The sequence below is a fragment of the Nomascus leucogenys genome, chromosome 9 (assembly GCF_006542625.1).
Source record: "Nomascus leucogenys isolate Asia chromosome 9, Asia_NLE_v1, whole genome shotgun sequence".
Lineage (NCBI taxonomy): Eukaryota > Metazoa > Chordata > Mammalia > Primates > Hylobatidae > Nomascus > Nomascus leucogenys.
Genome location: NC_044389.1, coordinates 87,751,027 through 87,769,874, shown reverse-complemented (window position 1 = coordinate 87,769,874; position 18,848 = coordinate 87,751,027). Strand labels below are relative to the sequence as shown.

Sequence of the window (18,848 nt, the reverse complement as noted above, 5' to 3'; positions counted from 1 at the left end):
ATTTTGTCTTGTAGCGATGTCTTTGCGTGCATGTGCGCTCATCTCCTATATTGGACAGGGTCTAGAGCAGTTCCTGGCACAGGGTAATCACTCAATATTACATCACTATAATAAAAAATCATGATAGTAAGTCTTGACCGGATAAATTAAGGCATGAATAAATGTATGAATTAACCAGTGGCAGTGAGCGCTTCAGGGGTGGTGGGTCTTGTCTTACTCGTCTTTGAGCTGCGGCCTCGCTGAGGGCATAGTGCGCACAACTGGCTGGTGGCCCAGATTCCACTGGCAGGGACCAGGATCGCAGCCCAAGCTCCGGGGCGGGACGGATGACTCCGGACGGTAGGGGGCACCGGCGTGCGGCCGGGCCGGGCCCCCCGGTAGCTCCGCGCGCACAGCCGGACCGTCATTGACGCCATGAGCGCGCTGCTGCGGATGCTGCGCACGGGTGCCCCAGCTGCTGCGTGCCTGCGGTTGGGGACCAGTGCAGGGACCAGGCCGCGCCGTGCTATGTCCCTGTACCACACTGAGGAGCGCGGCCAGCCCTGCTCGCAGAATTACCGCCTCTTCTTTAGTAAGTAGCTCCCGGAGGTTCGCCGAGCGGCGCACCGGATAAACCTGGGTGGGGGATGGAATGGGGGACTCTTGGGACGCCCCGCGCGGTCTCCCCTTTCTCTTTTTGGGGACCTTGGCGGTAGCTGCGCGGTCCAGGCCACCTTCCTTCCCGCGGGAGCGCGCATCGAGTCACGAGAACTGCCAGCGAGGAGGCGGTGGATCAAGACCCCAAAGCGGAGCGCAGAGGCGCAGGGCTGCCGGCTGGGGGGTAGATAGCGCCCTGTGCCCTGCCAGCCGCCCTCCCCGCCGCCCTCCCCGAGGGGTAGGCAGAGTGCGAGCGGCCACCCCGCGGCGGCCCGCAGCCATTAGCCGGCCCGGCCACGGTTCCCGGTTCACACAACTCAGTGAGGAAGGTAAGGCAGAGCCCGCCCACACGGTGGCCTGCCTAGAGGCGTAAGAAACCTCCTACTGCGGGAGCTCCCTGACGTCGGAGAGGCAGGCGGAACTTTGCAGATGCCTAATCCAGTGCGTCTTCTTTTTTTGGAGGGACTCTGATGAAGGTTCTTTCCCCGAAGCTTGACTTGGTACGCACAAGTTTACACCCTGAGTGTGATCCACCATCCAAAGCCTCGTTGGCTCCGGAGCAGCCCGTTTTCCTCCCCAAGCTGAACAAGCCCAGAGGGCTAAGCGACTTGGGGGGTCCCTGAGTTGCCCAGCTCAGAGAAAGGACCCAGGTCTTCGTGACTCATTGTTCCGTGTACCCCATTGTTTCACTGTGTACGTTAACCGTAACTGAAAATAGCGATCTTGGTCGCTTGCCTTCACGCCCCACTGACGCAGAACCTCGGAGTTGTAGTATCAAAGTGAGCCTTGCATTATCGCTCCCCTTTTCGGAGCACTGGCTCTGGAGGCTTTCAGTTCTAAGCAGGCCCTTGAGTTCTTCACGTCTTAACTCTGTGACCCCGAACGAGTTTAAGTTGCTAAGGCTTGTTTTTTCTCATCCGTACAATAGGTCTGCAAGAATTACATGACATTATATGTGTAAAGTGATTAGTCACAGGGCCTAAAATATAAATTACTATTATTAATACCTATAATCATTATAGATACTTATAATTTATGAGAGATTTGCAGTTATGCTACATGAGTTTAGGGTCGAGGATTATTTTGTGGGAAAGAAGAGTTTGCCTAAAGTCGTGTGATTATAATGCAACTAGTACTAGAATTTCTATTGTCTTCAAAATTGGTTGCAGTTTTCACCCTATGCCGCATATTTTCTTCTATCTTTGGTTAAGACTAATCAGGTGATTAGTCTCAAATTTCTGAATGGATTGTGTTCTATAAGGTTACCATGTGATGATTAATGGGTATACTCATAGAAAAAATCATAAAGTGGCAGTTCGCTTTTTAAGCAGATAAAAAAAGGCCTGTCTACTGCAAGTATTCTAGATTTGCAATAAATACAGTAATTAATAGATTCCCAAATAATCAATAAATATTTATGAAGTGTGCTAGACACTGTTAGGCATAGTACAGAGATTCACAATATTACTATAATTAATTATGGAAAAATAAATACACTGAGCAAAAACAAAGCCTGGAGCGCACAGAGTAGTTGACCCAGTACGGGATTTGAAATGGGGAGTCCTAGGCCATAATCTTGGCTCTGCCGTTAACTCGATGTGTGCTGTTGGATGGGTGGTTACTTCAATTCTTTCTCACAGAGCCAGTTTCTTCGGCTTTTAAATGAAGCATTTGACCTTGAAGTGATCATCCTCAAGGTCCTTCTCAGCACTGGTATTCCCTGAAGGCATTGGATGAATAATGGAGATTCTAACAGTCTCTATTAAGACAGGATGTCGAATGGGGGCATTTTTGGGAGTATGCTGGCCTCTTATTGTTGGTTTGTTTCTTTAGCGGCAAATGTACTTAGCACTCATGATTTTTCTGTAACTAGAGTGCCACAAATAAAATACGTTTTTCATTCAGTTGGATAAACAGGGCAGGAAAGAAGAAAAGCCGATTTTACTAAGGTAAATGGGCAAAAATTGGAAGAAAGGGGAATGTGGTTTTGGAGAGGGTCCCGATGTTTAGATCCTGATTTGGAAGGTGTGTTGGTTAAACAATTTCTGAACTAACCGCCAGATGGCATCACTGGCCAGGACTGTTTACTACCTGCTAGAAGGGGTAGGACAAAGTGAAAGGAAGCCACTCTAGGGCGAATGGGGTAAGGGGAAAGCAACGAATAAATTGCCCTTTATAAAGATGATCACAGATTGGATATTTTTTACACAGTGTGTCTGTATGCAGTACTAGGGTGGACTAATGTTTCACCTCAAAGAAAAATACGAGTGTAGTACTACTTGGCCTAAAATTGTTACTCAGTGTTACTAAAGTGTAATCGTTTTCCACATTTCCAAATATATTCCAAGTCTCTGAAATACTAGTGCATTGGGAGGTAGAACATTTTCGAGCTTCATGGCTGTAAATGGTTTCTCTTTACTGTCATCCAGTAAAATCAGAATAAATGATTGATGTAATACTTAAAAATTGATGTTAAACTTTGTAGAAACATTGAGACAGGATGATTAGGGGAAAGAGTATCCTGGTGGGAATCATCAGGCCTCCTTGGTGCCAGCCCTGACCCTGTTAGTATCTTGCTGTCACTTCATCTCCCTGCATCTCATGTTTTTAAACCGTGGAATGAGGAGATTGGACCAGATGATCATTTTCTGGACTGCTTAGTTGAACACAAGCATCCCATGGTATATTATTAGATTTTCTTTAAAACAGAGGGTTTCATGGTTTAATAAATTAGAACACTTCCCATTTTATTGCTTTTTTGAAGAGTAATTTGCCTATTTAAGTTCTGGAAGATTCGGATATAACTTCTCCAAAACCTGAACCACAGAGTACTTATTTCTCAGAACATTTGTTAACATCTTAGTGACATCAGGGTTATGATTTCTGCAACTTCCAGAAGCAACTGTGCTGTAACAGTTCTAAACTAATAGTCAAACCGCTTAAGTTGTAGTCCTGACTATACCATCTTGGACAAGTCACTCGACTGAATTAACCAGAGGCATCCCTTACCTTCAGATGACATCCAGTAGCTCAGTTTCTCCATAAATAAAATGGGGATAGCACTAGTAATTTTATAGAATTGCCGTGGCAGTTAAATGAGACTGTGTGTGTAATTATCAGCGTCTCACACATGATAGGTATTTAATAAATGTTATTTATTTTTCCCTTTTGACTTTAAGACATCAGACTAAAATCCTTATTATTACATTCTGTGAAGGGAGAAAATAAGGTGATGTGGATACAATTGATTATTTTGAAGTGTTCTGTTAATTTATAGGTTTCAGAAGGTTTTTTTTTGTTGTTGTTTGTTCATTTTATTTTTATTTTTTTTGGTTTGTTTGTTTGTTTGTTTAGAGATGGGGTCTCACGCTTTTGCCCAAGCTGGAGCACAGTGTGCAATCCCGACTCACAGCAGCCTTGACCTCCCCAGCTCAAGCAATCCTCTCACCTCTGTCTCCTGGGTAGCTGGGACTATAGGCATGCACCACTGTGCCTGGCTTCCTAGGTCTTAAAGTTTTAATGGGTACTTGCAGTCTTTTAAATTAACTGTGAAATCATAATGAAGTTAGACTCACTTATATTGAGCCAAAGACCTAATGCTGCATGGCATTATTCCTTTGATATCTTGCGTGTTTTTGTTTGTTTTGTTTTGTTAATAACTTGAAATTTTATTTTAGATTTCATACTTTTCTCAAAGGATGGGAAATAGCTATGCTTTCCATAATTAGGAATGTTGTTATTATGGGATAGGCAACTGGTTTGCTTAGAGAAATAGTGCTGTGGATAATTCAAGTTGCTTTTATTTACTCTGGAAATGAACCAAGTAGTTCTTTAAAATTAATTTGCTTTGTCACTTATAGTAAGCATGTGCTTGTGTTGAAATTACTGTGTTTTCTTTATGTCGTTTGGGTAGTAGGGGGAATCTGCCATTGAAAGTGCTGTATCTTTGGACTTAAAAGAGAACTTCCCGTGAATAATCCACAAAATATGTTTGAGTCTTAAATATGAGTTTCTGTAACTTTTTAAAGTTGGCCTATATCATAGAACTTCAACTGATATAATGGAACACAATGGGTTTTGTGTGAATATAGAAAAAGTATTTTATTTGATTTTTCAGTCCTTAAAACCTTAAACGTTTTCTATATCAATGCTGTGAAATAGGAATTGTGTGATCTATGTGGAACAGAGGAAGCATTTTTATTGAAGTTTTTAGGCTTCTTTACATTTCTTAATCTTTTTATCAGAAAATAAAACAAAGCTAGCTTTAGTCATTGCTGAAGCTTCCAGTAAGAATCTCTATAAGTGGTTTTGTAGTAGTGTGTAATCGTATGTTGGTATATGGCATACATTTAGCTGTCTGGTATAGATACATAAAATTAGGCATGGTTTTCACATTCCATTCAATTTTCTCACTTGCTGTAGTGTAAGTAATAAACTTTCATCCTGATACAACTTGCTCTTGTGAGGGAAAGAATCACATAGATAACTTAGAAAATGCTAGAATAAAATCTAATTTCAGACCACTGTTTGGCAATATCATGTAGATTGATGGGCCTGATAGAAGTTAGCAATTAATGCCTAAGCACACAATCTGATTTTTGACGACAGTGGAATACCAAGGCAAAAATGACGCAGTGACTACAATCATTTATCTCTTTTCCCCTATAATAAATATCCTATTAAAGTGATAGTAAGTGAGGGTAAGAAAGGGTAACCCTAAAACAACAGATAAGAAGGAGCCACCAAAGCTTGAGATTTTGAAATATGTATAAAAGATTAAAAAACCAATGGAGAGATGGTTATTAATGGAGCAGTGTGGAAGAAGTCCCAGCTTAAGTATCTGTGTTCAGGGGACGTAGTTTAGGGAAAAGCCGAGCTGCTGCAGAACCTCAGAGAGGTTGTGGGTGTGTTGATATAAGATAGGATAGAGAGTTAGATGGATGTAGAACTTAACACAGGGCGATTAGTTTAAGTTGTATTACAAATAGTACACAAATGTTTCCCATGCAGGTCTAACGCATGCGGGTTGTGCTAGTTCCAACTGTAAAAGTTGAATGAAGAGCTGAGAGGGAAGTAGGGCCTCTGATGGTGTTGGTGCCCCAGCAGTACTCTGCATGCTGGTATTTGGGGACCCCAGCATAACAGCCAGCCTCCTACCCATTCATCTCTGTGGGAACACAGAGTTCCCAGTCATTTTTTTCTAGTCTTTTTAATATAAACCAAATAGCCAAGGATCACCTAACTTAGGCTTTCATCACTACTGTTCTACCAAACTGCTTTTTGTCAGGGCTATCTGTCACGTCCATGCTGTGACCTTAATGGTCAGTTTGAAGTCCTCATATGACCGATCAGCAGTACTTTTTACAGTTTATCACTTTCTTTCACAGAAACACTTTTTTTGTCTTTCCCAGAGGAAACTGCTTTCCTCTGGGAATGCACTTTGTCTTAGTTTTGATGCTTCTCCTTCACATTCTCCCTTGCTGAACCTTTGTCATATTTCTGAACTCTAGCCTTTGAAATGCCCAGGGCTCAATCGTCAGCCCACTTCTCTATCTATACTGCCTCTCTAGGGCAGGGGTTGGCAAAGTTTTCTGTAAAGGGCCAGATAAGGAATACTTTAGGTTTTGCAAACCATTCAGTCTCTGTTACAACTACTCAGCTCTGCCATTGTAATATACAGCCATGGACAGTAAAAGTATGGCTGTGGTTATGTTCCAATAAAACTGTATTTACAAAAATAAAACCAGGCCATGTGACAGATTTGGCCCATAAGCCAGAGTTTGCTGACCATTGCTGTTGCTCTGGGTGATCCCATCAGGTCCCATAGTGTTAGATGCTGTTTATGATTCCCCAGTTTATAACATTAGCCCCAGTCTCTTCTTGAACTCAGAATTTACACATCCAGCTTTCTACTCTGTATTTCTACCTAAATGTTTAAGATACAACTCAAGATTAACAGTACAAAACAGAACTCTTGACCCCCCACCCCCACTGAACTTGTTTCTTTCTCTCTTTAGTTGCTAACCCATAACTTGGGAATCATTCTTGTCACCTTTTACTCTTGTCTCACAGCTAACTCATTAGCATATTTTTTTGAAATGTACCAAAAGACAATTCCTTCTCTCCACTTCCACCCTTCTCACTTTCTGTTTCACCATAATCTTTCCCTTGATCAGTTGTAGTAACCTCCTGATTCTTCACCCTGCTCCCACCCTTAGCCCTGTATAGTCTACTTTCCATACAGCAATCACCTTCATCCTTTTAAAAGGCAAGTCAGATAATGTCCAAGCTCTGCTGAAAGTGCCAGTGGCTTTCCATTTCACTCAAAACATTTTTTGAAATATGTACCATAGCATGTAAGGTCCTACTGCATCTAATACTGGGCTCCTCTCTGAATTCATTGCTTGCCACTTTTGCTTTTGATCAGTGTCCTCCTGCCATCCTGGCCTCCTTGCTGTTTCTCAGACATGTCATGTATGTTCTTTCCTCTGCACACCTGTGCTTTTTATGCCTTCAGTGCTCCTCCCTAGAGGTCTGCTTGATCTCTTCCCTCACTTCATTCAGATCTGTGCTGAACTGTTACCCACCAGAGAGATCTTCCCTGATCATTCAATATCAAATATTACTCCTTCTATTACAGTAGGTAGCTAGTCAGGCATGAGCAGGGTGGAAGAGGGCTCCCCTCCCTCAACACACACCAGGAATGACAGGCAAACATCAGGTGATGGTCAGGCAGTTGTTAACTGTTTCTCTAAAGTATTAATTGATTGCAGCCTACACCAGGGAAAGGCAGTCTCCAAATAAACAGAAGCACCTGAAGCTGGTGATCAGCAGCTTCCCATGAGATCTCAGGAACTGGGTGAGTGGGCTCAAGCATTTGCACTAAGAGGCAAAATGTGGACTTACAGTTCCACGTGGCTGGGGAGGCCTCACAATCATGGCAGAAGGTGAAAGGCATGTATCATATGGTGGCAGACAAGAGAGCTAGTGCAGGGAAACTCCCCTTTATATAATCATCAGATCTTGTGAGACTTACTCACTGTCACAAGAACAAGACTTGCCCCCAGAATTCAATTACCTCCCACCAGGATCCCTCCCACAACACGTGGGAATTCAAGATGAGATTTGGGTGGGGACACAGCCAAACCATATCATTCTGCCCCTGGCCCCTCTCAAATCTCATGTCCTCACATTTCAAAACCAACATGCCTTCCCAACAGTCCCCCAAAGTCTTAACTCATTTCAACATTAACTCAGAAGTCCGCAGTCCACAATCTCATCTGAGACAAGGCAAGTCCCTTCTACCTATGAGCCTGTAAAATCAAAAGCAAGTTAGTTACTTCCTAGTTACAATGGGGGCACAGGTATTGGGTAAGTAAACCATTCTAAATGGGAGAAATTGGCCAAAACAAAGGGGCTACAGGCCCCATACAAGTCCAAAATCCAGCAGAGCAGTCAAATATTAAAGCTCCAAATGATCTCTTTTGATTCCATGTCTCACATCCAGGTCACACTGATGCAAGAGGTGGGTTCCTGTGGTCTTGGGCAGCTCCGCCCCTGTGGCTTTACAGGGTATAGTCCCCCTCCTTGCTGCTTTCATGGGCTGGTATTGAATGTCTGCGGCTTTTCTGGGTGCATGGTGGAAGCTGTTGGTGGATCTACCATTTTGGGGTCTGGAGGACAGTGGCCCTCTTCTCACAGCTCCACTAGGCAGTGCCCCAGTAGGGACTCTGTGTGGGGGCTCCGACCTCATATTTCCCTTCCACAGTGCTCTAGCAGAGGTTCTCCATGAGGGCCCTGCCACTGCAGCAAACTTTTGCCTGGGCATCCAGGCGTTTTCATACACCTTCTGAAGTCTAGGCAGAGGTCCCAAACCTCAATTCTTGACTTCTGTGCACCCGCAGGATCAACACCACTTGGAAACTGCCAAGGCTTGGGGCTTCCACCCCCTGAAGCAAAAACCCAAGCTGTACCTTGGCCGCTTTTAGCCATGGCTGGACCACCTGGGACGCAGGGCACCAACTCCCTAGGCTACACACAGCAGGGGGACCCTGAGCCCGGCAAAACCACCTTTTCCTCCTAGGCCTCAGGGCCTGTGATGGGAAGGGCCGCTGTGAAGACCTCTGACATGTGCTGGAGACATTTTCATCATTGTCTTGGGGGTGAACATTTGGCCCCTCGTTACTTATGCAAATTTCTGCAGCTGGCTTGAATTTCTTCTCAAAAAATGGGATTTTCTTTCCTGTCACATTGTCAGGCCACAAATTTTCCAAACTTTTGTGCTCTGAATGCTTTTAACAGCACCCAAGTCACCTGTTGAATGCTTTGCTTCTTAGAAATTTCTTCCTCCACTAGATACCCTAAATCATCTCTGTCAAATTCAAAGTTGCACAGATCTCTAGGGCAGGGGCATAATGCCGCCAGTCCCTTCGCTAAAACTGTCAAGAATCACCTTTGCTCCAGTTCCCAACAATTTCCTCATTTCCATCTGAAACCACCTCAGCCTGGGTTTCATTGTCCATATCATTATCAACATTTGGGTCAAAGCCACTTAACAAGTCTCTCGGGAGTTCCAGACTTTCCCACATTTTCTTGTCTTCTTCAGAGCCCTCCAAACTGTTCCAAACTCTGCCTGTTACACAGTTTCAAAGTTGCTTCCATGTTTTCAGTTATCTTTTCAGCAGCACTGCACTCTACTGGTACCAATTTACTGTATTAGTTTATTTTCATGCTGCTGACAAAGGCATACCCAAGACTGCAGAATTTACAAATGAAACAGGTTTATTGGACTTACAGTTTTACATGGCTGGGGAGGCCTCACAATCATGGCAGAAGGTGAGAGCCACATCTCATATGGTGGCAAACGAGAGCTTGTGCAGGGACACTACCCCTTCTGTAATCATCAGATCTCGTGAGACTTACTATCATGAGAACAGCACAGGAAAGACTTACCCCTATGATTCAGTTACCTCCCACCAAGTCCCACCCACAACACGTGGGAATTCAAGGTGAGATTTGGGTGGGGACACAGCCAAACCATATCAATATATTTGGTGGAATAAAAAAGTGTAAACATTAACATTAGCCAATTAAGAAATTATGTGGAATAGATTGAACTAAACTATCTCTCAGAATTGGAATCAATACATAATTTCTACAATTGATAAACAAAAACTACTAAATATGCTGTTTAGAAAGATGAAGGTAACCACTAGGCCTAATACAAAGAGTTGAAAATGGGTTGCTCTCAGGAGTGGAACTAGACCGGGGAGAGGTAGAAACTATTACTTTTTCAGTCATGGACCTGCATTGCTTTGGCTTAACAACAGCAAAATAGGTGTTTTTAAAAGCAAATTGGCAATAGCTTGTTTTCAACTGTTAAGAAACAAGCAGCCTGAGCTTCAGATAAGAAAGTTCTAACCTAAGATGTATCACTAATGTATTTTGTGGTTCTGAGGAAGGGCTGTCTGACGTGTGCTTCAGTTCTACCACCTTTTTTTTTTTTAACCTAGTGCTAGATAAGTTCTACTATCTTTAAAAATAACGGCATGTGTTGCCACAGCGCTTGTTCCATATACCATATCCCTCTGTCTGTAGCGCATATGTACCATATAGATTATCTCATTCATTTTGTAGAGGATCAGGATAGATACTACAAATCTTTAAATCCACCTTTAGAGAATTTTAATGCCCTTTAAATGGAACATAATAGCATACCAACATGATTGGCCCTGGAAAACTTTTAATGAGTTCTTATCCATTTGCACTTTAGGGAAATGTTTAGTTTTCTAATAGTGCTGAGAGGATGCCTTTGTGTTTAAACTTACTAGGTGATGATGATGACAGTGATGTACCGTGTCTTGTCTTAGCTATGGGCATGGATCACTGTCTAGCACTTTTGTATTCTCAAATCTAGTACATTTCCTTTTCATGTGAAACACTCTATAAATATATATTGCTTAATGCAAGAAACTATTGAGAAAATAAAGCTTCAGAGAAATTGAGTGACTGTTGAGAAATAAACTAAAATTCTGAGCCCCTCAGTTGACTGAATGGGTCTCCTTTTGGCCAAGGGGACCCTAGAGAAAGCTTGAAAACTGAGTTCTTGGCCACGACTGGAATGGGGAGGTCAACTATGCCTGCTTATACCCTTTCCCTCACTAACTGCCATTAAGTTTTCTTCCCTAAGGGCTAAATAGAAACCAGCCCTTTCGAAAGACTCCACAGATGATGATACCAACCAAAAGTCTAACTGCTGCCCCTCCCTTTTGTGGTTTCCACAAAACAACTGACCAGCATTCCCTCCTGGTAAGAGTGGTTCTGGCAAATCTATGCAGAACGTGCAGTGAGGATTTTCATGTTTTCCACTTCACCTTTTGACATCAGAGAGCTGAAAACTCCACCCTCAGATCATGCTAACACCACTGTTTTTTGAACATGGGTCTCGTGGAGAAGCATGAAGCTCAACTGAGCATGCTTGCAGGTTGCAGCCCTTTATGAGAAATAAAGCTCTGCTTTCCAAATTTATGAACCCATCATTCTTCAGTTGCCACTTTTATGAAGCTGAGTAACTAGAAGTCAGGCTTTTGGCCTTTCTAGTCGTTGCTCCTGTGCAAATATATCTAATTGCCCATTAAAACATTATCATTATCTGAGATCTAAGGCCATATTTGTTTTCTAGAAATAGTTATATTTTTATTCTTTTTCTTCATTATTACGTTTTTATTTATTAATACTATTTCATGAAATAGCTGCTAGTAGGTATGGTCAGTAAATACAGACCATTCACTCATTTGTAATCTTTTTACCTTTGAAATGACAATTAGAAAACTATATATATATATATATGATCTTACATCTTAGTAAGTATTGGGCTTGTCCACAGTTAGCAAGAGCATTGGATCTTTAGGGAAATTTAACACCAAATCAGTGTCCTAGACTTATTTACTCTTAATTACAAAGGCAGCCTAGCTTTTCTGTCAAGTTTCTTTTACCCCCATGATAACAAACTTCCCTTGTTTGTGTAACTTCCTGGATTCTTAGAGCTGAAATTATTGTTCATTTCTATCACAGTGATAGGTCCCAAATGAACAATTGAAGTAATCTGTTAAAGGATTGTATTTTTTTCTTTTCAGAATTCTACTTTTTTTACTTTAGTGATTTGAAGAGAGGACAATCACAGATTGATGATTGCTCTTGGAATAAGAGCTTCCATTTATACATCATAGTTGTCCCTCTGTATTTGCAGGGGATTGGTTCTAGAACCCCCATGGATACCAAAATTTGCAGATGTTCCAGTCCCTGATGTAAAATGGCGTAGTATTTACATATGACCTATGCACTTCTCCTATTTTTTTTTCCTTATGGATGGGGGAGGGTGGAAAGAAACCAAGAGAAAGGAACCCTCTTGTCTACTTTTAATCCTCTTTGGATTACTTACAATATCTGATGCCTTGTAATGCTATGTAAATAGTTGTTATACTGTATTGTTTTATCTGTATTATGTTTATTGTTGTATTTTTATTTTTTAAAAATTCACAGAATATTTTTGATCTGCGATTGTTTGAATCTGCAGATGCAAAGGGCTTACTGTGTATGTCTTCTTAACCTCCTCCTAGTTGTCTTTCAGCTCCGTGTTTACTTATTTTTAAAATTACATACAGTAAAATGTACTTTTTTTGTGGACACTTCTGAGTTTTGACAGAACATAGATTTGTGTAAACAGCATCACAAAGTACAGAACAGGTCTGTCCCTCCCCAAGACATTTTTTGTGGACCCCTTTAGAGTCAACCCTACTCTCTTACCATCAGCCCCTGGCAACCAACCAATGATCTGCACTTTATCCTATAGTTTTGCCTTTTCCAGAATGTTATGTAAATGAAATTGAGTTGAGCTTCTTTCACTTGATATAATGTATTTAGATGCATCCATTTTATTGTATCAATAGTGCATTCCTTTTTATTGTGGAATAATTAATAAACCATTGATTAAAAGACCACTATATGAGTGTAACATAGTTTTTCTCCATTTACCAGTTGTACATTTGCATTGTTTACAGTTTTGGTGATTCCGAATAAAGCTGCTATAAACATTTAGAGATTTTTGGGTGAACATGTTTTTATTTCTCAGTTAAATACTTAGTGGGATTTCTGGGTCACATGCTAATTGTATGTTTAACTTTACAAGAAACAGCCAAACTGTTTTCCAGAGCAAGTGCACCATTTTCAGTTCCCATCACCATATTTTATTTTAATCGAAAACATGTAAATGTGGCCCACTTTAGTATCTATTACGTTTAGAAAAGTAAATAATCATGTAAAAATTGGTAATTTTGTTTTTTGTGTTCTTGTGTTACTCATAGATAACTTTGAAAATCAGGCAGAGAATTTGAAATCTGATGTAATATATGAAAGGGAAGTTTTTTTTTTAAGTGCGTCCCTTTAACTGATGAAAAGAGCTTTATAGACCATAGCCAAAGTTTTATGTACTTGCCATTTGGGTGCCCTTTCTCATTTTTATCTCTACCTTGTGCACACATCCTTCAGGAATTACCTTGTTGCTAAGGTGGGGAAATAAAAATTATGTTAACAGTTTAAAGGGAAAAATAAAATAGTAATAGAGACATTTACCTAACAGATATTTCCTCAGCAATTATATATTGGATGCCTAGTAAGTGCTAGGTACTTTTCCAGATGCTAGAGATCCAGTAGAAAGCATAACAGAACAAACAAAAATGAACAACTACAAAAACTCCAGAACTTAATTCTAGTGATAAGTGCTAATGTAAAGCACAAAGCATGGTAGGGGGAAATAAAATATTGGTGGGAATTAACAACCTCATTGTTAAGTTATATGCCTTTTTTTTTTTTTTTTTTTGAGACGGAGCCTCGCTCTGTCACCAGGCTGGGGTGCAGTGGTGCCATCTCGGTTCACTGCAACCTCCGCCTCCTGGGTTGAAGCAATTCTCCTGCCTCAGCTTCCTGAGTAGCTGAGATTACAGGCATGCACCACCATGCCCAGCTAATTTTTGTATTTTTAGTACAGACAGGGTTTCGCCGTGTTGGTCAGGCTGGTCTGAAACTCCTGACCTCAGGTGATCCTCCTGCCTCAGCCTCCCAAAGTGCTGGGATTAGTGTGAGCCACTGTGCCCGGCCATGCCTCTGTTTTTATTGGGCAGAATCCAAGGCTTATTTGTTGTTGTTGTTGTTTAATAAACTTCATTTTGGAATAATTTTAGATTGGGTTAAGCTGCAAAGTTAGTACAGGATTCCAGCATACCCCACACCCCAGTTTTTCCCTAATATTATCATCTTAACATCATTTACCATTGCCATTGTACATTTTTCAAAACTAAGAAACTAACATTGGCACATGCCCTTAACTAAACTCCAGATTTTATTTGGATTTCACTAGTTTTTCCACTAATGTCATTTTTCTGTTCCAGGATCTAGTTCAGCATACCAGACTGCATTTAGTCATCATATTCCCTTACTGTCTAACAATCTGTTACAGTTTCTTAATCTTGGATTTGTTTCTTCTCTCTCATTTATTTTATCATTTGTTTGTATTAGTGTGGATTCGTGTATATTTGTTTTATATTTTGTTGCTCAAATTGTTCCAGCTTTGGCCTTTGGGAACTCTTTCAGATTGGTTCACATTTTCCTTTACCATACCTCCAGTCTTTTGATTTTTGAGCACTTGGTTGCCTTCTGACCCTACAAGATGCTCCAGGCCCATCTTGGGTATTCTTTGCTCCAGCATTAGAATCAAGCCTTTCTCCAAGGAGGCCTAGTTCCTTTCATTGGAGAATGGCATTTTGAAACCAAAATCTGGGCCAGGTGCAGTGGCTCACACCTGTAATCCCTATACTTTGGGAGGCCCAAAGCAGGTGGATTGCTTGAGCTCAGGAGTTCGAGATAAGCCTGGGCAACATAGCAAGACCCTGTCTGTACAAAAAACTTTAAACTTAGCTGGGTGTGGTGGTGCATGCCTGTAGTCCCAGCTACTCTGGAGGCTTGAGGTGAGAGGCTGGCTTGAGACCAGGAGATGGAGGCTGCAGTGAGCCATGATCATGCCACTGCATTCCAGACCCTGTCTCAAAAAAAAAAAGAAGAAAGAAACCAAGATGTAGTTGCTGGTGTGCTCATTGCTATTGGGATTTAGCCAGTCTTTGTTTTATTTTGTTAAATATTCTTGAAATCTAAATTTGAAAATTATGCCAAACAGGTAGCAGGTCAGAAGTAAAACAGCCTGATTTAGGAAATTACAAAGTGAAAATTTTGTAGGGCTCTATTAAGCTTAGCTTTTGGAAACAGATGTATTCCAGTAAAAGTGCATTGTATTTATTTAAAAGGCATCGTGTTTATTTAAATAATACATACTTTTGAAAGTATTTAAAATACACATTTTAGTATACAACTTTTAAGGTAAGATAGTTTCTGTTATTGAAGTTTGTTTTTGTTCTAAGCTTGCCTTAGTATTAGCATCCTTGCCACATTGAATGGAAACAATATTTCTTTTCTTTTAATTGAATAGGAACTTTGGACTTTTTTCCTATGGATAGTAGGTGGAAATTGGGAATACTATTGTTATATTTCCCCAAGGGAAGTTGACATCAGTTTTAATAGAATTCACTTAGTAGTGAGTCTCTTTTTCAAAAGTGATGGTTTTTTTTTAAATATATATTTTGGGTTTTAGTCTATTGTAGATATTTTCTGCTTTGGATATTTTAAGCCACAGGGATAAGTAAATTATTTCAGCAACCCAAATATGGTTTAGCTGGTATATATTTGTTTTCGGTCCTTAGATTGTGGCAAGTTTTAAAAGTTGAATTAACTTTAAGTTGGGAGTTAAAGTTAGCTTTGAAAAAAATGGGTAAGTTTAAAAGTGGATAAGGATATTTATTATTGCTGTATAGAACAATGTGTCTGTTGCTTTAATTCTGTTTTGTTTTGTTTGTTTGTTTCTTTGCAGAGAATGTAACTGGTCACTACATTTCCCCCTTTCATGATATTCCTCTGAAGGTGAACTCTAAAGAGGTATTGTTTTGACTTGTTTTGGGAATGAAAACGTATACTGCCAGTATCACCATAAGATGCTTTTTGGAAGCATCTTGAAAGGAAAAAGTCTTGTTGGAAGTCAGGAGGACAAACAGGAGTTACTATAACAGGGTCATAAGCCTCCTATATGAATTAAAATTTGTATGAGAATAGGATTCTTCCATGAGGAATTGGGAGAAAGGGGTGTTACTGGTACATAAAACTTAGAATTCGGTAGGAAATAAAGATTTAAGGGTAGTAATTTGGGAAATTAACAAGAGGTTTATTTACAATAATCAGCTAACGTTTGTGGATTGTTTTTTATTTGCTAGCCACTATGTGAACATAATGTTATTTAATTGTTATGAGTTGCTATTGTTCTTTCCAAGGACACTGAGGCTCAAGGCATTTTTATTGACTTGTCTAAGATCTGGTAAGTGCCAGAGCTAGTTTTGGAATTAGCATTTCTGACCACAAAGCTCATGCTCTTTAACCACTCTATGAAACAGGTGCTAGAGAAATAAAGCAGGGGTAAAAATGATGGTGTTTGGTTCCATATGAACTTTAAAGTAGTTTTTTCCAATTCTGTGAAGAAAGTCATTGGTAGCTTGATGGGGATGGCATTGAATCTATAAATTACCTTGGCAGTATGCCATTTTCACAATATTGATTCTTCAACCATGAGCATGGATGTTCTTCCATTTGTTTGTATCCTCTTTTATTTCATTGAGCAGTGGTTTGTAGTTCTCCTTGAAGAGGTCCTTCACATCCTTGTAAGTTGGATTCCTAGGTATTTTATTCTTTGAAGCAATTGTGAATGGGAGTTCACTCATGATTTGGCTCTCTGTTTGTCTGTTATTGGTGTACAAGAATGCTTGTGATTTTTGTACATTAAAAAGAGCCCGCATCGCCAAGTCAATCCTAAGCCAAAAGAACAAAGCTGGAGGCATCACGCTACCTGACTTTAAACTATACTACAAGGCTACAGTAACCAAAACAGCATGGTACTGGTACCACAACAGAGACATAGATCAATGGAACAGAACAGAGCCCTCAGAAATGATGCCGCATAGCTACAACTATCTGATCTTTGACAAACCTGACAAAAATAAGAAATGGGGAAAGGATTCCCTATTTAATAAATGGTGCTGGGAAAACTGGCTAGCCATATGTAGAAAGCTGAAACTGGATCCCTTCCTTACACCTTATACAAAAATTAATTCAAGATGGATTAAAGACTTATATGTTAGACCTAAAACCATTAAAATCCTACAAGAAAACCTAGGCAATACCATTCAGGACATAGGCGTGGGCAAGGACTTCATGTCTAAAACACCAAAAGCAATGGCAACAAAAGCCAAAATCGACAAATGGGATCTCATTAAACTAAAGAGCTTCTGCACAGCAAAAGAAACTATCATCAGAATGAACAGGCAACCTACAGAATGGGAGAAAATTTTTGCAACCTACTCATCTGACAAAGGGCTAATATCCAGAATCTATAACGAACTCAAACAAATTTTCAAGAAAAAAACAAACAACCCCATCAAAAAGTGGGCAGAGGACATGAACAGACACTTCTCAAAAGAAGACATTTATGCAGCCAGAAAACACATGAAGAAATGCTCATCATCACTGGCCATCAGAGAAATGCAAATCAAAACCACAGTGAGATACCATCTCACACCAGTTAGAATGGCCATCATTAAAAAATCAGGAAACAACAGGTGCTGGAGAGGATGTGGAGAAATAGGAACACTTTTACACTGTTGGTGGGATTGTAAACTAGTTCAACCATTGTGGAAGTCAGTGTGGCGATTCCTCAGGGATCTCGAACTAGAAATACCATTTGACCCAGCCATCCCATTACTGGGTATATACCCAAAGGACTATAAATCATGCTGCTGTAAAGACACATGCACACGTATGTTTATTGCGGCACTATTCACAATAGCAAAGAGTTGGAACCAACCCAAATGTCCAACAACGATAGACTGGATTAAGAAAATGTGGCACATATACACCATGGAATACTATGCAGCCATAAAAAATGATGAGTTCGTGTCCTTTGTAGGGACATGGATGAAACTGGAAAACATCATTCTCAGTAAACTATCGCAAGGACAAAAAACCAAACACCGCATGTTCTCACTCATAGGTGGGAATTGAACAATGAGAACTCATGGACACAGGAAGGGGAACATCACACTCTGGGGACTGTTGTGGGGTGGGGGGAGGGGGGAGGGACAGCATTAGGAGATACACCTAATGCTAAATGACGAGTTAATGGGTGCAGGAAATCAACATGGCACATGGATACATATGTAACAAACCTGCACATTGTGCACATGTACCTAAAACCCTAAAGTATAATAAAAAAAAAAAAAAAAAAAAAACTAAAAAAAAAAAAAAAAAAAAAAAAAATGATGGTGTTTGAATAGCTGTTCTCTTAGAACTGAAAATCACTTGACAGTTGTCAGGGTGTGAAAGATGCCAGGAGAACTGATGCTATCAAATCAAAATCATTGATTTGGGGCCTCAAAATCATTGGGGTATTTTGAGATCTCTCCTGATTAGTTGGTAAGGTGGCATATTTGGTAGTATTCTTGATCATCATTAAGTTGTAAGTTATTAAAATCCAAGTAGTGAATTACCAAATTTTTTAAGGGGGTACAACTATTAAGTAAATAACCAGGACCACATTCCAGGTTGAAATTATATGGAAATTAATGGGGTTGGGTGTTCTAGGATATGGGGTGGTCAGTATAGGGGCAGAGGCCAGTGAAGAAGTGAGGAGGCTCCTTCAGATGCAAGGGTTGTTTGACCGTGGTGTTACCTCAGAGGCTGAATATTATGCATCATAGTGAGGTTATGGGATGTGAAGTAGGATTTGTGTTGCTTCCCAGCTCTTCAGAATAAGGAACTGGCAGTAGAATAAATCAGTAATTTATCAAGTGCTTGTGGTGCTTAGCCAGCACTGTGTTCCTTGCCTGACACGGATTATCTCAATCCTTCTGGCCCTACATTTATTACCCGTATTTTGTTAACGAGGCTAAGTACCTTGTCCATCATCACAAGTCTTGTGTGTTTTGGAGGTGGGATTGAATTTAGGTGCTCTGACTCCAGAGTTTGTACTCCTCACTTCTCTTGTGTAATGCCTCCAGCTCATTACT

At 40.6% G+C, this 18,848-nt stretch overlaps 1 protein-coding gene across 2 annotated transcripts in view; it reads left to right on the top strand.

Annotated features, from left to right (window-relative positions):
- Positions 1-299: 299 nt before the first annotated feature.
- The window catches only part of PPA2 (inorganic pyrophosphatase 2), a 103,070-nt gene continuing 84,521 nt past the window's right edge, over positions 300-18,848 (top strand). The window contains exons 1-2 of one of the 2 annotated variants that reach the window (XM_003257459.3): positions 300-571; positions 15,611-15,675. In XM_003257459.3, coding sequence (XP_003257507.1) covers positions 415-571; positions 15,611-15,675 — 222 coding nt within the window. In that variant the 5' untranslated portion in view covers positions 300-414. The remainder of the gene's footprint in view (positions 572-15,610; positions 15,676-18,848) is intronic. The other variant, XM_012499474.2, reaches the window with a different exon arrangement.